Source organism: Platalea leucorodia, assembly GCF_965183815.1.
Source record: "Platalea leucorodia genome assembly, chromosome: 5".
Classification (NCBI taxonomy): domain Eukaryota; kingdom Metazoa; phylum Chordata; class Aves; order Pelecaniformes; family Threskiornithidae; genus Platalea; species Platalea leucorodia.
In genome coordinates this window covers 61,577,811-61,592,775 of record NC_138827.1, presented here as the reverse complement: position 1 = coordinate 61,592,775, position 14,965 = coordinate 61,577,811, and the positions used below count along the sequence as shown (strand labels likewise).

At 44.3% G+C, this 14,965-nt stretch overlaps 1 protein-coding gene across 3 annotated transcripts in view; it reads left to right on the top strand.

Annotated features, from left to right (window-relative positions):
* Positions 1–14,965, top strand: part of COL6A3 (collagen type VI alpha 3 chain) — a 63,446-nt gene that overhangs the window by 19,819 nt on the left and 28,662 nt on the right. For 2 of the 3 annotated variants that reach the window (XM_082313328.1, XM_082313329.1), the window contains 7 exons: positions 4,473–5,039; positions 7,763–8,383; positions 9,512–10,111; positions 10,706–11,308; positions 11,735–12,337; positions 14,114–14,460; positions 14,860–14,938. In XM_082313328.1, coding sequence (XP_082169454.1) covers positions 4,473–5,039; positions 7,763–8,383; positions 9,512–10,111; positions 10,706–11,308; positions 11,735–12,337; positions 14,114–14,460; positions 14,860–14,938 — 3,420 coding nt within the window. Of the gene's footprint in view, positions 1–2,550; positions 3,151–4,472; positions 5,040–7,762; positions 8,384–9,511; positions 10,112–10,705; positions 11,309–11,734; positions 12,338–14,113; positions 14,461–14,859; positions 14,939–14,965 lie in introns of all 3 variants that reach the window. The other variant, XM_082313327.1, reaches the window with a different exon arrangement.

Here is a 14,965-nt window from a genome sequence, read left to right as displayed (position 1 = left end):
TGAAATCATTCAGTGGAGGCTTTTTCTCTCACTTAGGGTTTGTGTAACCTATGAACAGGACACACTGTGAATGTGATAATCTCTTCCCCAGTTTGAAAATCAGTCATAGTGGATATTTGCTCAAGAAAGCTTAAAAGTTTCTTCTAAGTGTAAAGAAAATAAGCAAGTTTGTTTATAGAGATGTTCAGGGAAAGCTAGCCTGACATTGTTGGACTGAAACTCGCCCTTTAAGAACATACAGTTTTCTTATCATTTACTCAGCTCAAGCTCTAAGAGGTGTACAAGACTATTGCAGTGTTGATTTTAATTTAATCTGTTTAGAAAATGATCCAAAGCCCTGTGAAGCCAGTGGATTCCTTTTACTTGGTCTTGCCATAGACATCAGTAGACTTTGGAAGCAATCCAGTCGCTAGAGTCATGTCTTTTGAGGCAGTTTCCCCTGCATTTCAAAAGGTGTTCTAGCTGCATAGAGATTTTATACCAAATTTCTCAGGATTTCTTCCTGATAGAGATGCTTGAGGTTGAATTAATGTTGTGCTAGATCATATTTGAACCTTGCATTTCTGTCTCATGGCATATAAACATTAGAAAAACAGGACTTCTTCCAGCTCCCAGTAAGGTCAATAGTGCGGTTCTCATTGGCTTAAGCGCATGTCGAACCATGTCCATATATTTTCTAGTTTCTCCAAGCAATTTAAAATTATAAACCACCGTGCAAAAGAAACTGAGTTTTTGGAAAGGGTCCTTAAAGAATTAAAGCCTATGACTGATTTACATGAAGAGCAGACATTTTAAAATCAGTTTGCCAATACGTGTCCTTAATTAAGATGAATATCACGGGACTTATAATTTAATAAGCTTTTTTTCAGAATGTGTTTCCTGCTAATACAGTTTTGCATGGCTATACAACAAACCTGACATTTTTATTTCTCAATGTAAATTAAAAATGTTCCTGTACTTCCTTGTTCTTTAAAGCTCATTCATGCAGCTTCTCTTTTTTCCAGTCCTTTTGCTCTGCTGTACTCACAGCTATTCACCTACACAATAAGAAGTAATCATATCCTACTCCATAAAATTATTATTATTAGTAACATAACTGATTTTGACATTGGGAAGTCTGTTAAATTTCAACTAGATGTTGTCTCATCCTGGGCCTTGAATGACACTTTTCTGGGAAAAATTAAAAATACAGAAAGCCAAGACAATCTGTAAAATCTGAGAGCAATTCCTGTACTCCAAAGAGCCCTTTTCTCCCTTTTGGTTTTAATATCTCAGTATTTATATATTTAATGTATAGGACAGCAAGCTTATAGGGACAAGGCAAGCTAGAAAGATAGATGAATATAGCCATATACACATAGGTAAATGCTTTAAACAGAAAGATAATGAACAGCATTAGCAATGGGCATAAATATATTCTCGAATAACGTATTTGGAGGAAGGCATCCAGGGGGATCCAGTGGATGAGCCCATTCATCGGTTCTCTGAGATCTTATTTAAAGTTTTGGCATTTTGGTCTGTCATCTGGACATGACGTGTTTAGAGCAAAAAACACACGGGGATGATCCTGTGCTGTCTTTGGGGTGATGTTGCAGATCTGTGTCTTGGGGCTCTGATGCTGGGAGAGAGCCCAGGAAGGATTTAACCTTAAAAAAGGAGCTGAGAACTGGCTGGTTACTGGCAAAAGTAGGAAATTTCTCCCCCTTCAACAGCCAACAAAATGGATGTCTATAACTGCAGACATCAAAATGCAGTTTTCTGCATCAAATGCTGACATCAAAAAGGCAGGTGTCTCAGGCAGCCATTGCAGCCTCATCTGGACCAGATTTTCTAAGCCTATTAGTAAAAGCTGTTTTTAATACTCACTGAAACCAACGAAATTGGTTACTTGGCAGGTGTTTTCCCATGCAAGTGAAGCTTAACTGCACTGCAGGCCTGCCACTGCTGGCTGCACAGCATGACCATGGAAGTCACTGCAGGACAGGACATGGTTCTCTACATCTAGAGATGCACGGGAGCATTGCTGTGGAACAGGGGATTGCTTAATAAGGGGGTGGTAGTGCTGGGTGTCAAAGAACACTTTAGGTGCCAGAAAGCAGAAACATTCCCTAAAGCTTCATTGGAAAGCCCCAAGTAAATGTGTGGTGACTTGCAGATAAGCAAGGTGTCTGTAGACGTAATTCAGTGTTGCTCCACCAAAATCAGTGAAGCTGCCTTTTGCCAGCTAAGGATCTGGCCCAGAGCATGCAACTGTGGCATTAGCAGCCTTTGAAAACATCTGCCATGACAGAGGCTGAACCCCATTGATAAACCTGACATTGAAAAGACTTTTCAATACAAGTCAGAAAGCTCCCCTGCCCAATTTAGTAATTTCCAGCAAGGTCCTTGTTACTTCTGTGCTGATCACACTCTTGCTCTTCTCTTTTTCTCCCCTTTCCTCCTAACAAGGTTTACATGCGTGTACAGCATATGCTGTATGCACACATGACAAAAAAATTTCTATTTTTGTTTTCTGTGATGTCTCATGTTATTTTCTGTGCTCTACTGCAGTTCAAGTAACCAAAAGGGATATCATCTTTCTTTTGGATGGATCACTCAACGTCGGAAATGCCAACTTCCCCTTTGTGCGTGACTTTGTTGCCACCCTAGTTAACTACCTTGATGTCGGCAGTGACAAAATCCGAGTTGGCTTAGTGCAATTTAGCGACACTCCTAAAACCGAGTTCTTTCTATACTCGTACCAAACCAAATCAGACATAATTCAACGTATGGGGCAACTGAGGCCCAAGGGGGGGTCAGTGCTGAACACTGGCTCTGCACTGAACTTTGTGCTTTTGAATCACTTCACGGAAGCTGGTGGGAGCAGAATAAATGAACAAGTACCACAGGTCCTAGTCCTGGTGACGGCAGGGAGGTCTGCTGATCCCTTCTTGCAAGTTTCCAATGAATTAGCTCGGGCTGGAGTGCTGACTTTTGCTGTTGGAGTTAGGAGTGCGGATAAGGCAGAACTTGAACAGATTGCCTTTAATCCAAGAATGGTATATTTTATGGATGATTTCAGTGCTCTGGCAGCTTTACCCCAGGAGTTAAATAAGCCTATAACAACATATGTTAGTGGAGGTGTGGAAGAGGTTCCACTCGCCCCAACAGGTAATACCTACCTTCCTTCATGTTGACTGCATTAAGTTAATCTTGTTTCTCTTGACTGTTTGTTCCCAGTGTACACCTTCACGTCTGTCCAAGACCCTGAGTCATCAGGATAGTTAGGGCTGTGCTTAACCATCAATACGTGGCTTGACACTGGCAGCTCTTAATTTTGTTCGAGTCATTGCTAGCACACTTTAAAGACAGCATAATTTTAAGTCTTTTGGCAGGTCAGGACTGAAGGAGGATCCGAGTGAGTCTATGCCCACCAGTCACTTACTCAGGTGTTCCCTTTCTGTTGCCATAATAAATGTCATAGCCTGTAAATGCATCGTCTGCACTAGCTCAGGCAATGGGAGCATGCACTTTTCACCACAAGGAGTGGTGTGAAAAGGTTAAAGTCATGCCAAAGAGCATAGAAGAGCAGATGTCTAGCCAGGTACAGGTGGCCAAATCCTTCCCCAGAACCACTGTGTCAAAGTGCTGTTATCAGGCTGTCACAGAGGCTGAATTTGACTCGAGATATTCAGAGTTATCCTCCAACATTAAACCCAAAAGATGTTGGCAAGTTTAATCCTTTTTAAACAGGTGTTTGCTCACTAATTCCTTTATTGTGGCTATGTGCATATGAAGACATAAGAACAACCAGGACTGTTTAGTATGGAAAGGAGACCATTAAGATTAATATGAAAGATGTTAAGACACACAGATATGAGATGCTTGGTTTTGCCTTGGATATTCAATGACATTAAAAGGGCATCAAATGGAAACAGGTAAAAGGCTTTTTCTCCTCACAAAGTCATAACTCGCCTATGGATTTAGCTGCTCCTTGTGATGCAACTGGGAGAAGTACTTGAAGAGAAAACAGAAAATGGTGTGTGTGTGTGTATGTATGTATGAACCAATGTCTCTTTGTTATCTACTGAGCCTTTAAATAGAAAAAAACCCCAACCCTCCACTGCTGTTGTACTTCATGCCTGTATTATCAGCATATTGCTAGACCATAAACATCACTGACCTAATCTGAAACAGCCAATTTATGATATGACTGATGTGATGCAATACAATATATGATATGACTATCTGGTGCCTGAATTTATTGAGTCTTAGGATAGAGGTGTCCTTGCTTCCCCTTCCTCCTCAGATAAATAAGTCAAAGGTACTGTTTAGTCCTGTAGTCTTTGAACACTTTGGAAAATCAAAATAACTTGCTTTGCATATTGAAACACAGCTAATTTGCAGACAAGTTTCTAGGATGACGTTTAAGAAGAAAAATGCCTTCATGTCTTTTTTTTTTTCCCCTCTTTTCATTTATGAATTTATTCTAGAAAGCAAGAAAGATATTTTATTCCTGATTGATGGCTCAGCCAACCTCTTGGGTAGCTTTCCTGCCATCCGGGACTTTGTACAAAAAGTCATTTCTGACCTGAATGTGGGTCCCGATGCCACACGAGTAGCTGTAGCTCAATTCAGTGACACCATCCAAGTTGAATTTGACTTTGCTGAACTCCCATCCAAGCAAGAGATGCTTCTCAAAGTGAAAAGGATGAAGATAAAAACCGGGAAGCAACTGAACATTGGAGCTGCACTAGATGAAGCTATAAGGAGGCTGTTTGTGAAGGAAGCTGGAAGCAGGATCGAAGAAGGGGTTCCTCAGTTTTTGGTCCTCCTTGCTGCTGGGAGATCAACCGATGATGTGGAGCAACCGTCAGATGCTCTGAAGCAAGCTGGAGTTGTGACTTTTGCCATCAAAGCAAAAAATGCCGACCTCGGAGAGCTGGAAAGGATTGTTTATGCCCCGCAATTCATTCTGAACGTTGACTCCCTCACTCAGATTTCAGAGCTTCAGCCAAACATAGTCAACCTGTTGAAAACTATCCAGCTTCAGCCAACAGGTACAGAGACCCCTGGGGTTTCCAAGAGGCTGAAAGACACCACTTACATGCCCCCCTCAATTTGGTAACTGGGGCAATTGGGTCTGGTGATGTTTAAAACGATTATGTGGAAACTGCTATTGTACTTGGATTTTCCTCTGGTCAGACCCTGATCCAGCAAAGTATTAAGGTCCAAACTGAATTTTAAAGATAAGTAAGGAAAAAGCCTTTTGTTCGGCTGCAAGAGTGGAAGCAGGTGCTGTTACCAGTGTGTAAAACATGGTACAAACCTGAAACAACAGAGAGTTGTTGCTCCAGAGATCTCGCATAAATTGATGTGCAATGCTTGGCAAGGGCTAGAAGAAGAAAATAAAGGCTAGTCTCAATTTCTTTTTCCATCCTCCCTTTTCTGAAGGAGTGGTATGGAGTAAGGAGCACTGCAGTGCGTTGGACTCACTCTTGCTCCATTATTTCTTATGGGATATGACGGCAGTTTCTACGTTTTGTACCCATGCACCAATAAATTAGATGTTCTTGACTTAGTTACTGTTACAAGCTCAGTAGATGAGTATGGATTAATTGAATAATAAAAAAAAAAAATCATAAAAAGAATCACATGGCCACAATTATAAATTCATACTGCGGTACTGGAAATTACGCATATCCAGCTGTGTGATTTCCTGAGGCAGCCCTAATTTGAGAATTAACCTGTATCCCAACAGCAGGTGGGGACAAGAAAAAGTGTAATAACATCCGTGTCATCTCTCTGTAAAAGTCCTGGACAGATGGACTTAGAATCATAGAAACATAAAAAAGAAATAGGGCTGGAAAGGATCTCAGGGTGCCATCTGCTACATACCCTTGTCCCCAACAGGATCTTCTTGTCCAGAACCAGCTGACATTGGTCTAATCTGTTCTGAAAACCCTCCAGTGGGGGAGATTTCCCAGCTTCCATAATCAATCTGTTCAATTGCTTTTATCTGTATCAGTAGACACTTTTCCTTAATGTCAAACCTCTACCTTCCTAGTCATAGTTTAAGCCTTTTAAATCTCCTTCAACTCAAGAAGGATACAGATGTCAGCTCATTCCCATGTTTTGTGTGACAGCCTTTCATTTACTTTAAGCTTGCCATGTGCGTCTTGTCTCCGTCCTCATGTCACCAGCTGTGTACCCAGCTCATTCAGCCTTTCCTTGTAGATCTTGTAGGTTTTCTACCTTTTTACCCTTGTCTCTCCAACGTCAGCCTGCTCCAGATGACGAGAGCGTAACAATGGTGTCCCCGGTCATCTTTTACCCCATCCTTTCCATGCGGAGTCATTGCCCTTCCCGTATTTGTGCAGCTTCTGCCTGAACATAGACTAGTGCAACTAGTGCTCTTGAATTGCATCCTCCCTTTTCAAATAATTTCTGTCTTGTCAACATAATTTTGAGTCCCTTTGACCACCAAGTACTGTGAATAATTGTGCTAATTGCTCACAAATAGCTGCATTCACCTACTTTTCCTAGTATTCTTGGCTAAAAGAGAGCCACCTCATAAAAGTACCCATATTTTTTTCTTTTTTATCTGCTACCCAGAGACTTTTGATAGGACTCTCTTCCCGTGCTCCTGAACTTTAGAGGAAGTGTATGAAACTGGGATACACCAGTCCATGTCTGCTTCCTCTTCCTACCTGTATTGCTCAACACAAGCTATATTAATATTCCAGTCCTATGCATTAACCCATTAAGTTTCCAACATTCCTCTTAAATAATAAACTTGATCTGAAGTCTGCTTTAAGACTTCAACTGCCCTTGTTAACTCTCTATATGTCTAGCATTCATAAGCAGATATTTAAGATTTTCTTCAGAGGGACAGATCATGCTCCTACTTGTCCTGCTTGACCCTGCTACAAGCCAACGGCACTTTTGGGGATGCCATCCATCAGTTGCTGTGTTTGAGAGGCAGTGATGTTTTCTGCTTGGCTGAGCCAAAGCTTTGAAATTCTGTTAGTCAATAGCAGAATGCATCAATGGTTCTCTGATCTTTGACATTTCATAGTCTTTTTTTTTTTTTTTTTTTTTTTTTTTAAAAAGAATGTTTGGTCACAATTAACATTTTTTTGTCCTTGAAGTTAGTTAGTGGGGGAAAAAAAAATCAGTATCCAGCATTTTAGAAAAACGTTTCAGCATTTTCAGTTGGATGTTCTTTCCAGCAAATTCTTATTTTATTGGAGCATGTGCAGGATTATTTATTTCTAAGTAAGTTCAGTGATGCCTCAGAAAAAGTTTTCTCTCCCTCTCTTTACCAGCTCTGTGTGAGCACCCTCTCTGCAGTACGCCATTTAGTTCAGAAACTCAGTTTTCTCTGGGAGCAAAAGATCTCTGGTGCCTCAGACTCCTGTTGCATATTGCAAAGTCATGTGTCAGCTTCCCAGCCCCCTTGGGAGCAGACACCTTCTCCCAGCCTCAAGTAGGAGATGGCACCCGGAGTTCCTTGGCACCCTATTTCCTGTGGGTCTATGATTCTATGACTCGGTGGGTAAGGCATGGCATGCATTGCACTGCGGTTTCCACCGACTTCCACCCATCTGCCTTTTCACCAGGGATTGCATCCAATGGCAAAGGAAGCGAACCACCCGTCCTGACACCTCACTTTCCCCTCCCCGAGCTTTTGTACTCCTTCGGTTCAATGTATGCGGAGAATAATAATCACTGCGAAAGAGAATCTCACTTATTCTCCCCTTCCCTTACTTGTCTCAAACAGTAGTTGAGAGAGGTGAGAAGAAGGATGTGGTGTTTCTAATTGATGGTTCGGATGGTGTCAGAAGAGGTTTCCCTCTACTGAAGACCTTTGTCCAAAGAGTTGTTGAAAGCCTGGATATCGGTCGTGACAAGGTCCGTGTTGCTGTCGCACAGTACAGCAATGTCATACAACCAGAGTTCTTACTCGACACCCACGAAGACAAAGCAGATCTCATCAGCGCCATCCAGGAACTGAAGATTATGGGAGGATCTCCTCTGAACACTGGAGCAGCCCTTGACTATCTCATCAAGAACGTGTTCACAGTGTCGAGTGGCAGCAGGATAGCGGAGGGCGTCCCACAGTTCCTGATTCTGCTGACCGCTGACCGGTCCCAGGATGATGTGAGGAGGCCCTCAGTAGTCCTGAAGACGAGTGGCACGGTGCCCTTTGGCATCGGGATTGGAAATGCCGACCTCACAGAGCTGCAGACAATTTCCTTCCTCCCAGATTTTGCTATCTCTGTGCCTGACTTCAGCCAGCTGGATACAGTGCAGCAGGTCGTCTCGAACAGAGTCATCCGGCTGACCAAGAAAGAGATAGAGTCACTTGCCCCTGATCTGGTTTTTACATCACCCAGCCCAGGTGAGAAGATGTTTGTGTCTGCACCGAGAGCCAGCAGCAAAATATGATGTTTAGTAACATCATGGTTGCAACACAAACTGAGAAAAGCAAAGATGGTCACGGCTAAGACTCCAAGTCCATCTTGGTCTCACTGTTGATGTACTTAGGGTTGGTAGGAGCTGTGTAATTAAGCTGAGCCACCTTTAAGCCCAGTCCCTCAAGGTGGTCCATGTTGTATCCACATGGAAGGCCCACAAAGTGAATACCTTAATCTTATTTTAAGTTGATGGACTTTAAGTCCATGCTATTCCTTCTGGAATGGAAATTGCGTTATTTAGATGCTACAGGGGCACCTTCACATCACTATAAATCAAGGTTAGCTTTCTGCTAAATGTAAGACCTGCTGATGTGTCTTACATTTGCCATGCTCATTCACTGGGGGAAGGGAAACTGGAAGCGGGCATCAGGAAAAGGATCAGATCTTCCATTTCCAGTCTCACTTGGAATGAAATCCAGCCAGCGTATGCCTGGGATGAAGGGTACCCACCCCAGATCAGTCCCTTTGAAGTCCACCATCCTACTGTATCTGTTCCTTCTCTTCAGAGCCAGACTGCTTTTCTCCATCCCTATTTAGCAGCGTGGTATTCAGCGATAATTCAGGCTCTGACCTGAATTACCACTGTAGAAAACATTTTATTAGGAAGCAAAAAGTTATCCTGGAAAGGCAGAAGTTGAAAGAATAGGATAGAAGCTTTCCTAGAGGACAAAGCCAAAGAAAGAGGGGTGGTACTGAGTGTAAAACAACCCCATGCTGCCTGGCAACCTGCCCTGAGCATCACCAGGCTACATTTCCTTGGGTGGAGATCCCACAAGGAATGATTGTTGCAGGTTTCCTCTGCTCCTTCTTTCTTCCTTTGCTCTGGAGTTGCTGTTCTTGCACAGCCTGGGGATGGGCCTAGCAGATTGATCCTGTCTCTAGGTTGAACCCAGAGCTGCCTGCTGGGGCTACCAGGAGATATCACAGGCAACAAAACAATGAGTATCCTCCCCATGGCCAAAGGCATGGGTCAGTGATGTAGATGATGAATTTAGCTGCTTTCCATAAGGAATGCCTGATGCATCTTCTGACTGCTGCCTTCTTTCCTGCAGTGGGTGTGAAGAGGGACGTTGTGTTCATGGTTGACGGCTCCCGCTATGCCGCCCAGGAGTTCTACCTTGTCCGTGATCTCATTGAGAGGATAGTGCAAAACCTGGACGTGGGCTTTGACACCACTAGAATTTCAGTGGTCCAGTTCAGCGAGCATCCCCACGTGGAGTTCCTGCTCAATGCCCACTCCACCAAGGACGAGGTGCAGAGCGCCGTGAGACGGCTGCGGCCACAGGGTGGCCAGCAGGTGAACTTGGGGGAGGCCCTTGAGTTTGTGGCAAAGACCATCTTCACCCGACCCTCTGGGAGCCGCATAGAGGAGGGCGTCCCTCAGTTTTTGATCATCCTCTCCTCCCGCAAGTCTGACGATGAGTTAGAGTACCCATCACGCCAAGTCAAACAAGTGGGGGTGGCACCTATGGTGGTAGCAAAGAATGTGGATCCTGAGGAGATGGTACAGATTTCCCTTAGTCCTGATTATGTATTCCAAGTCTCCAGCTTCCAGGAACTGCCCAGCCTCGAGCAGAAGCTCCTGACTCCTATTGAAACCCTGACTGGGGACCAAATCAGACGGCTGCTGGGAGATGTGCAGCTCCCTGAAGGTAAGGCTCTGTCAATACCAGCTACCTCTGGGTTGCTATTCAAGTAAATGTTGCTCAAATGAGTAAATAACTTTCCATCCCTTCTCAATAAACTGAAGTTTTCCTTAGTTAAAAGCAAAGGTGTAGCACATGTACAGTTTTAGACAGAAACTTTTAGATATGTGGAAATTCTACCCAAGTACCTAAATACATTATAACTTAAGATTTTCAAGTCAAATACCTAAAAACATTACCTATCTTGATTTTCAAGTCAAATACCACAATGTGTACAATTGCCTACTCCCATTTAGGAAAGAGATACAAATCTGGGACAAAACAAAGCTGAAAACATTGACAAATCCACAGAAGCCTGTTAATGAATGAAACATATAAGGCTCTGAATAATGCATGCTTCAAATATTAGGTAGACTGTTAACAGATGCATGCATACTTGCACACAAGCCCTTTTGGAGAGGTTCCCCAAAGCACCATGCTTAAAGTTGGCTAGAATACGCCGTGCAGTTTTACATCTGCAGATAGCACAGAAATCCTCCAGCAAAGCTTAAGCAAAGACTTGGCACACAAAAAATTTCCTCTCTTCTTGCTTCCCTGCAGATGTTTCTGGTGATGAAAAGGACATAGTCTTCCTTATTGACAGCTCCGATGGTGTTAGGCCCGATGGGCTTGCTCACATTCGGGATTTCATCAGCAGAATTGTTCAGCAGCTGGAAGTTGGGCCAAACAAAGTGCGAATCGGTGTGGTGCAGTTCAGCAATGACGTCTTCTCTGAGTTCTACCTGAAGACCCACAAATCCAAAAATGCCGTCCTGCAAGCCATCCGCCGCTTGAGGCTTAGAGGTGGGTCCCCTGTGAACGCTGGCAAAGCCCTAGACTATGTGGTGAAGAACTACTTCATCAAGTCTGCAGGGAGCAGGATAGAAGATGGAGTGCCCCAGCACCTAGTCGTCATCCTCGGAGACCGGTCCCAGGATGATGTGAACAGGCCTGCTACCGTGATCACTTCAACCAGTATTAAACCTCTGGGTGTCGGAGCCAGGAACGTGGATAGGGGCCAGCTTCAGGTCATTACCAACGATCCTGAGCGCGTGCTTGTGGTGCAAGACTTCACAGGACTCCCAACTTTAGAACAGAAGGTGCAGAGTATTCTTGAAGAGCTTCCGATACCTACAACAGAAACCCCTGGATTTTTAGGACCTGGTAAGACTGCTGTTCACCCTGTAGACTTTTCTGGACAGAGCAGAGACAGAATGTGTATAACGTGAAAATGATTCTTTTCTATGCTCAACATAATAACACCTTTTGATTCCCAACTGTTTAGTAACATTGCTTTAAAAAAGACTTTGAAGAAGGTCTTGTTGAGCATGGGAAAGGATAGAATTAAATTTGAAATGAGATGAGGGTGTCTATCACAAAAACAAGTAATGTTGTATGAAGTATAATAAATGTGTTGTATAAAACCTTTCCTCTTGTATGGATATAAAGTCATGCCAAAGACTGATGAAACTAAAAAGGTAGAAAGAAGAGAGAAACACAATGCTACTTCAAAAAGCACTAAGCATCTTAAATATTATAGATGCCACAAACAATTACTAAATAACTGTGTTTTCTTTGTAATCTTTTCAGGAGGTAAAAAGCAGGCTGACATTGTGTTTTTGCTGGATGGCTCCATCAATCTGGGGAGGGATAACTTCCAAGAAGTTCTCCAGTTTGTCTACTCTGTGGTGGATGCCATTTATAGGGATGGTGACTCTATCCAGGTAGGGCTGGCCCAGTACAACTCAGATGTCACAGATGAGTTTTTCCTCAAGGACTACTCCACCAAACCTCAGATTTTAGATGCCATCAACAAAGTCATCTACAAAGGTGGCCGAGTGGCAAACACCGGCGCAGCAATCAAGCACATCCAGGCAAAACACTTTGTGAAGGAGGCTGGCAGCCGAATCGACCAGAGGGTGCCGCAGATCGCCTTCATCGTCACGGGTGGGAAGTCCTCAGATGACGGGCCGAGTGCCTCCTTGGAAATCACGCAGAAAGGTGTCAAGGTATTTGCAGTTGGTGTGCGAAACATCGACCTGAAGGAAGTCAGCAGGCTGGCCAGTGAGAGCGCCATGAGTTTCAGAGTATCCACAGCTCAGGAGCTGTCTGAGCTGAATGAGCAGGTCCTGGTTACGCTGGAAGCTGCTATGGAGGAGAAATTGTGCCCAGGAACAACAGACATTACAAGAGGTAAGCACGATCCTTTCATAATGTGCTCAGGTCATTCCCGAGGGTGGCTTTTAATACCCAATATGTTTTGATGGACTTGTCCAGCTTGCTCTTGTGCTTTGCCTATAGCCTGAGGTGTGGCATGGGCTCAGACCTCCTCCATGAGCGTGGTGGTAGGCTGCAAGCTGCCTGTTCATGTGCTTCAGCACGTGAATGACTGGTGTACCATCGCTACAGAGGTGCAGTTGTGGTGGAATAATTTCAGATATGACAGGCAGGCACTAAATCACTGTCCTCCTACCACCGCATTGGAGGGGATCCTTTATTTAGCTGCCTTTAGACTAAATCTCACTACCTTTCTCCCTAGATGTGTAGGCATGTGATGCCAGTAGCATGTTGGCAGACCAACTTATTTAGTGCCAAAACAAAAAGCGATGGTCCTTGTTTTGCCCACTGTGTTTATAAAAAGCTAATTGACTCCGCAGCCATTCAGTCCCTGGCGTGCATGGTGTGCTGGAAATCAGAATTTCTCTTGCCAGATCATCCAGGGTGCCCACTTAATCTCATGACAGGTATATGAGAAAAAGCTAGGGCACGAGTGGTTGTAGTTTAAGGTAACATTCCCTTAAAAAGGGATCCCATGATTTGGCTACTTAAAGTGAGTAAGCGAACTGGTATTGCTGTTGGACCAGACTCCCAGCAGCTGGTTTAACCAAGTCCTACCTCCAGCACAACTGACTGCGGCTCAGCCCTCTGGCTTTTGAGCAGAGGCATCTCCCAAACCTCTGGAGAAGCTGAAGGAGAGCCACAGCAGCCTTGAGCTGAGCAGCAGCTCCAGCCGAGACGAAAAACTGAGCACAGGGAAAAGCAAACTGCTGCTGGTGGTAACCATGAGTGCTTCTTGAGTGCAGCACCAGTGTGATTAATATCACAGAAATTTCAAACACCTCCCTGCTTGAGAGCCCATGTAGCCGCAGGAGACGTTACATCCAGACGAAAGGCATCCAGCAGCCTGATTCCTCTGTGCTCCAGATCAACCAGCAGCTCAGTGGCTGCAGGGTGGTTCCAACACCACACTAAATATTCCTGCAGAAAGGCAGATTGTGCATCACCTCCTGATCTTGAGCTGAGCAACTTCATTGCTTCTTTCTGCACTAATTCCCAGCTATCTCATATAAATCCTAGCTACGCCTTTCGGGGACTTGAGGTCAGTCGTCTGGTTGTCACCTCCCTGTACGTCCCCCTGACTGGAGGACTGTTGCTTCAAGCACATGCAGAAAGTACATCTGTACTGTGCCAGTACTGTCAGGTTTTCATGCAGTGGAGAGAAAGCAGCAGCCTTGGCTGCCTGATGAAAATGCAAAATTCTGTTAGACGTGGTTTAGTAGCCTCATCCCGATGCTAAGCGACAATTCCACAGGAAAAAAATTAAAATAAATAAAATGCATATTTTCCCAGGTTATCATTGCTATGATGAAAGGAAGCCTGAGGCAGTTGTGTATCAAATGGTGGTAGTTCTTGACGCAGAGAGTGTCTTCTCTAACAACTAATAGAATAACTAGGAAAGTCATTACTTGAAAAGCAATGGTTGTATTGCTCAATGGTGACCCTCTCCTCTCCTCTCCTCTCCTCTCCTCTCCTCTCCTCTCCTCTCCTCTCCTCTCCTCTCCTCTCCTCTCCTCTCCTCTCCTCTCCTCTCCTCTCCTCTCCTCTCCTCTCCTCTCCTCTCCTCTCCTCTCCTCTCCTCTCCTCTCCTCTCCTCTCCTCTCCTCTCCTTTTTCTGCATTTCCCTTTCAGATTGTGACTTAGATGTGATACTTGGCTTTGACGTCACGGATGTTGGGCCCGGCCAAAATATATTTAATTCCCAGAGAGGTCTGGAGTCGAGAGTCGAGTCCGTGCTGAACAGAATAACGCAGATGCAGAAGATCAGCTGCACTGGCAACCAGGCGCCCAATGTCAGGGTAGCCATCATGGCCCAGGCTCGGGGGGGACCCGTGGAGGGACTGGACTTCTCCGAGTATCAGCCTGAGCTCTTCGAGAGGTTTCAAGGCATGCGCACCCGTGGGCCCTATTTTCTCACAGCAGATACGCTGAGGTCCTACCTGAACAAATTCAGATCTGCGCCCTCCGGCAGCACCAAGGTTAGTCAAAACTGAGGCCACTGGGATGGTGTTGGCCGGGAAAGGTAACTTCTGATGTATTTCAGTTGGCAGAGCAACTGTAAATTCATAATAAATTAAATAAATTTATTCATTAAATAAACAAATTCATTGCAGCCAGTGCCCAGGAGCACTGCTTGGCTCCAAACTATTGCTTTCCAGATTTTCCCTGTTGGTGCTTTAGGAACAAACACCTGCATGGTATCATATGCTGAAATCTGGCACAGAAATGCAAAGCTTTGTGGCCTGGAAAGGGTGTAGCAGTTCCCCCATATCCTCTCAGATGAAACATCCCTTGGAAAAGGCCCTTCAGATTGCATGTTGATTGTGTTTCTCACCTGAAATATTCTGGGTCTTGACATAAATTTGTTTCTCTCCCAGGTCATAATCCATTTTACTGATGGTGCAGATGACTCAATAGATCAGCTGGAGGCTGCTTCATCTGCTTTGCATACAGAAGGTAACTTTTTCACTCTTCAAGGCAGTG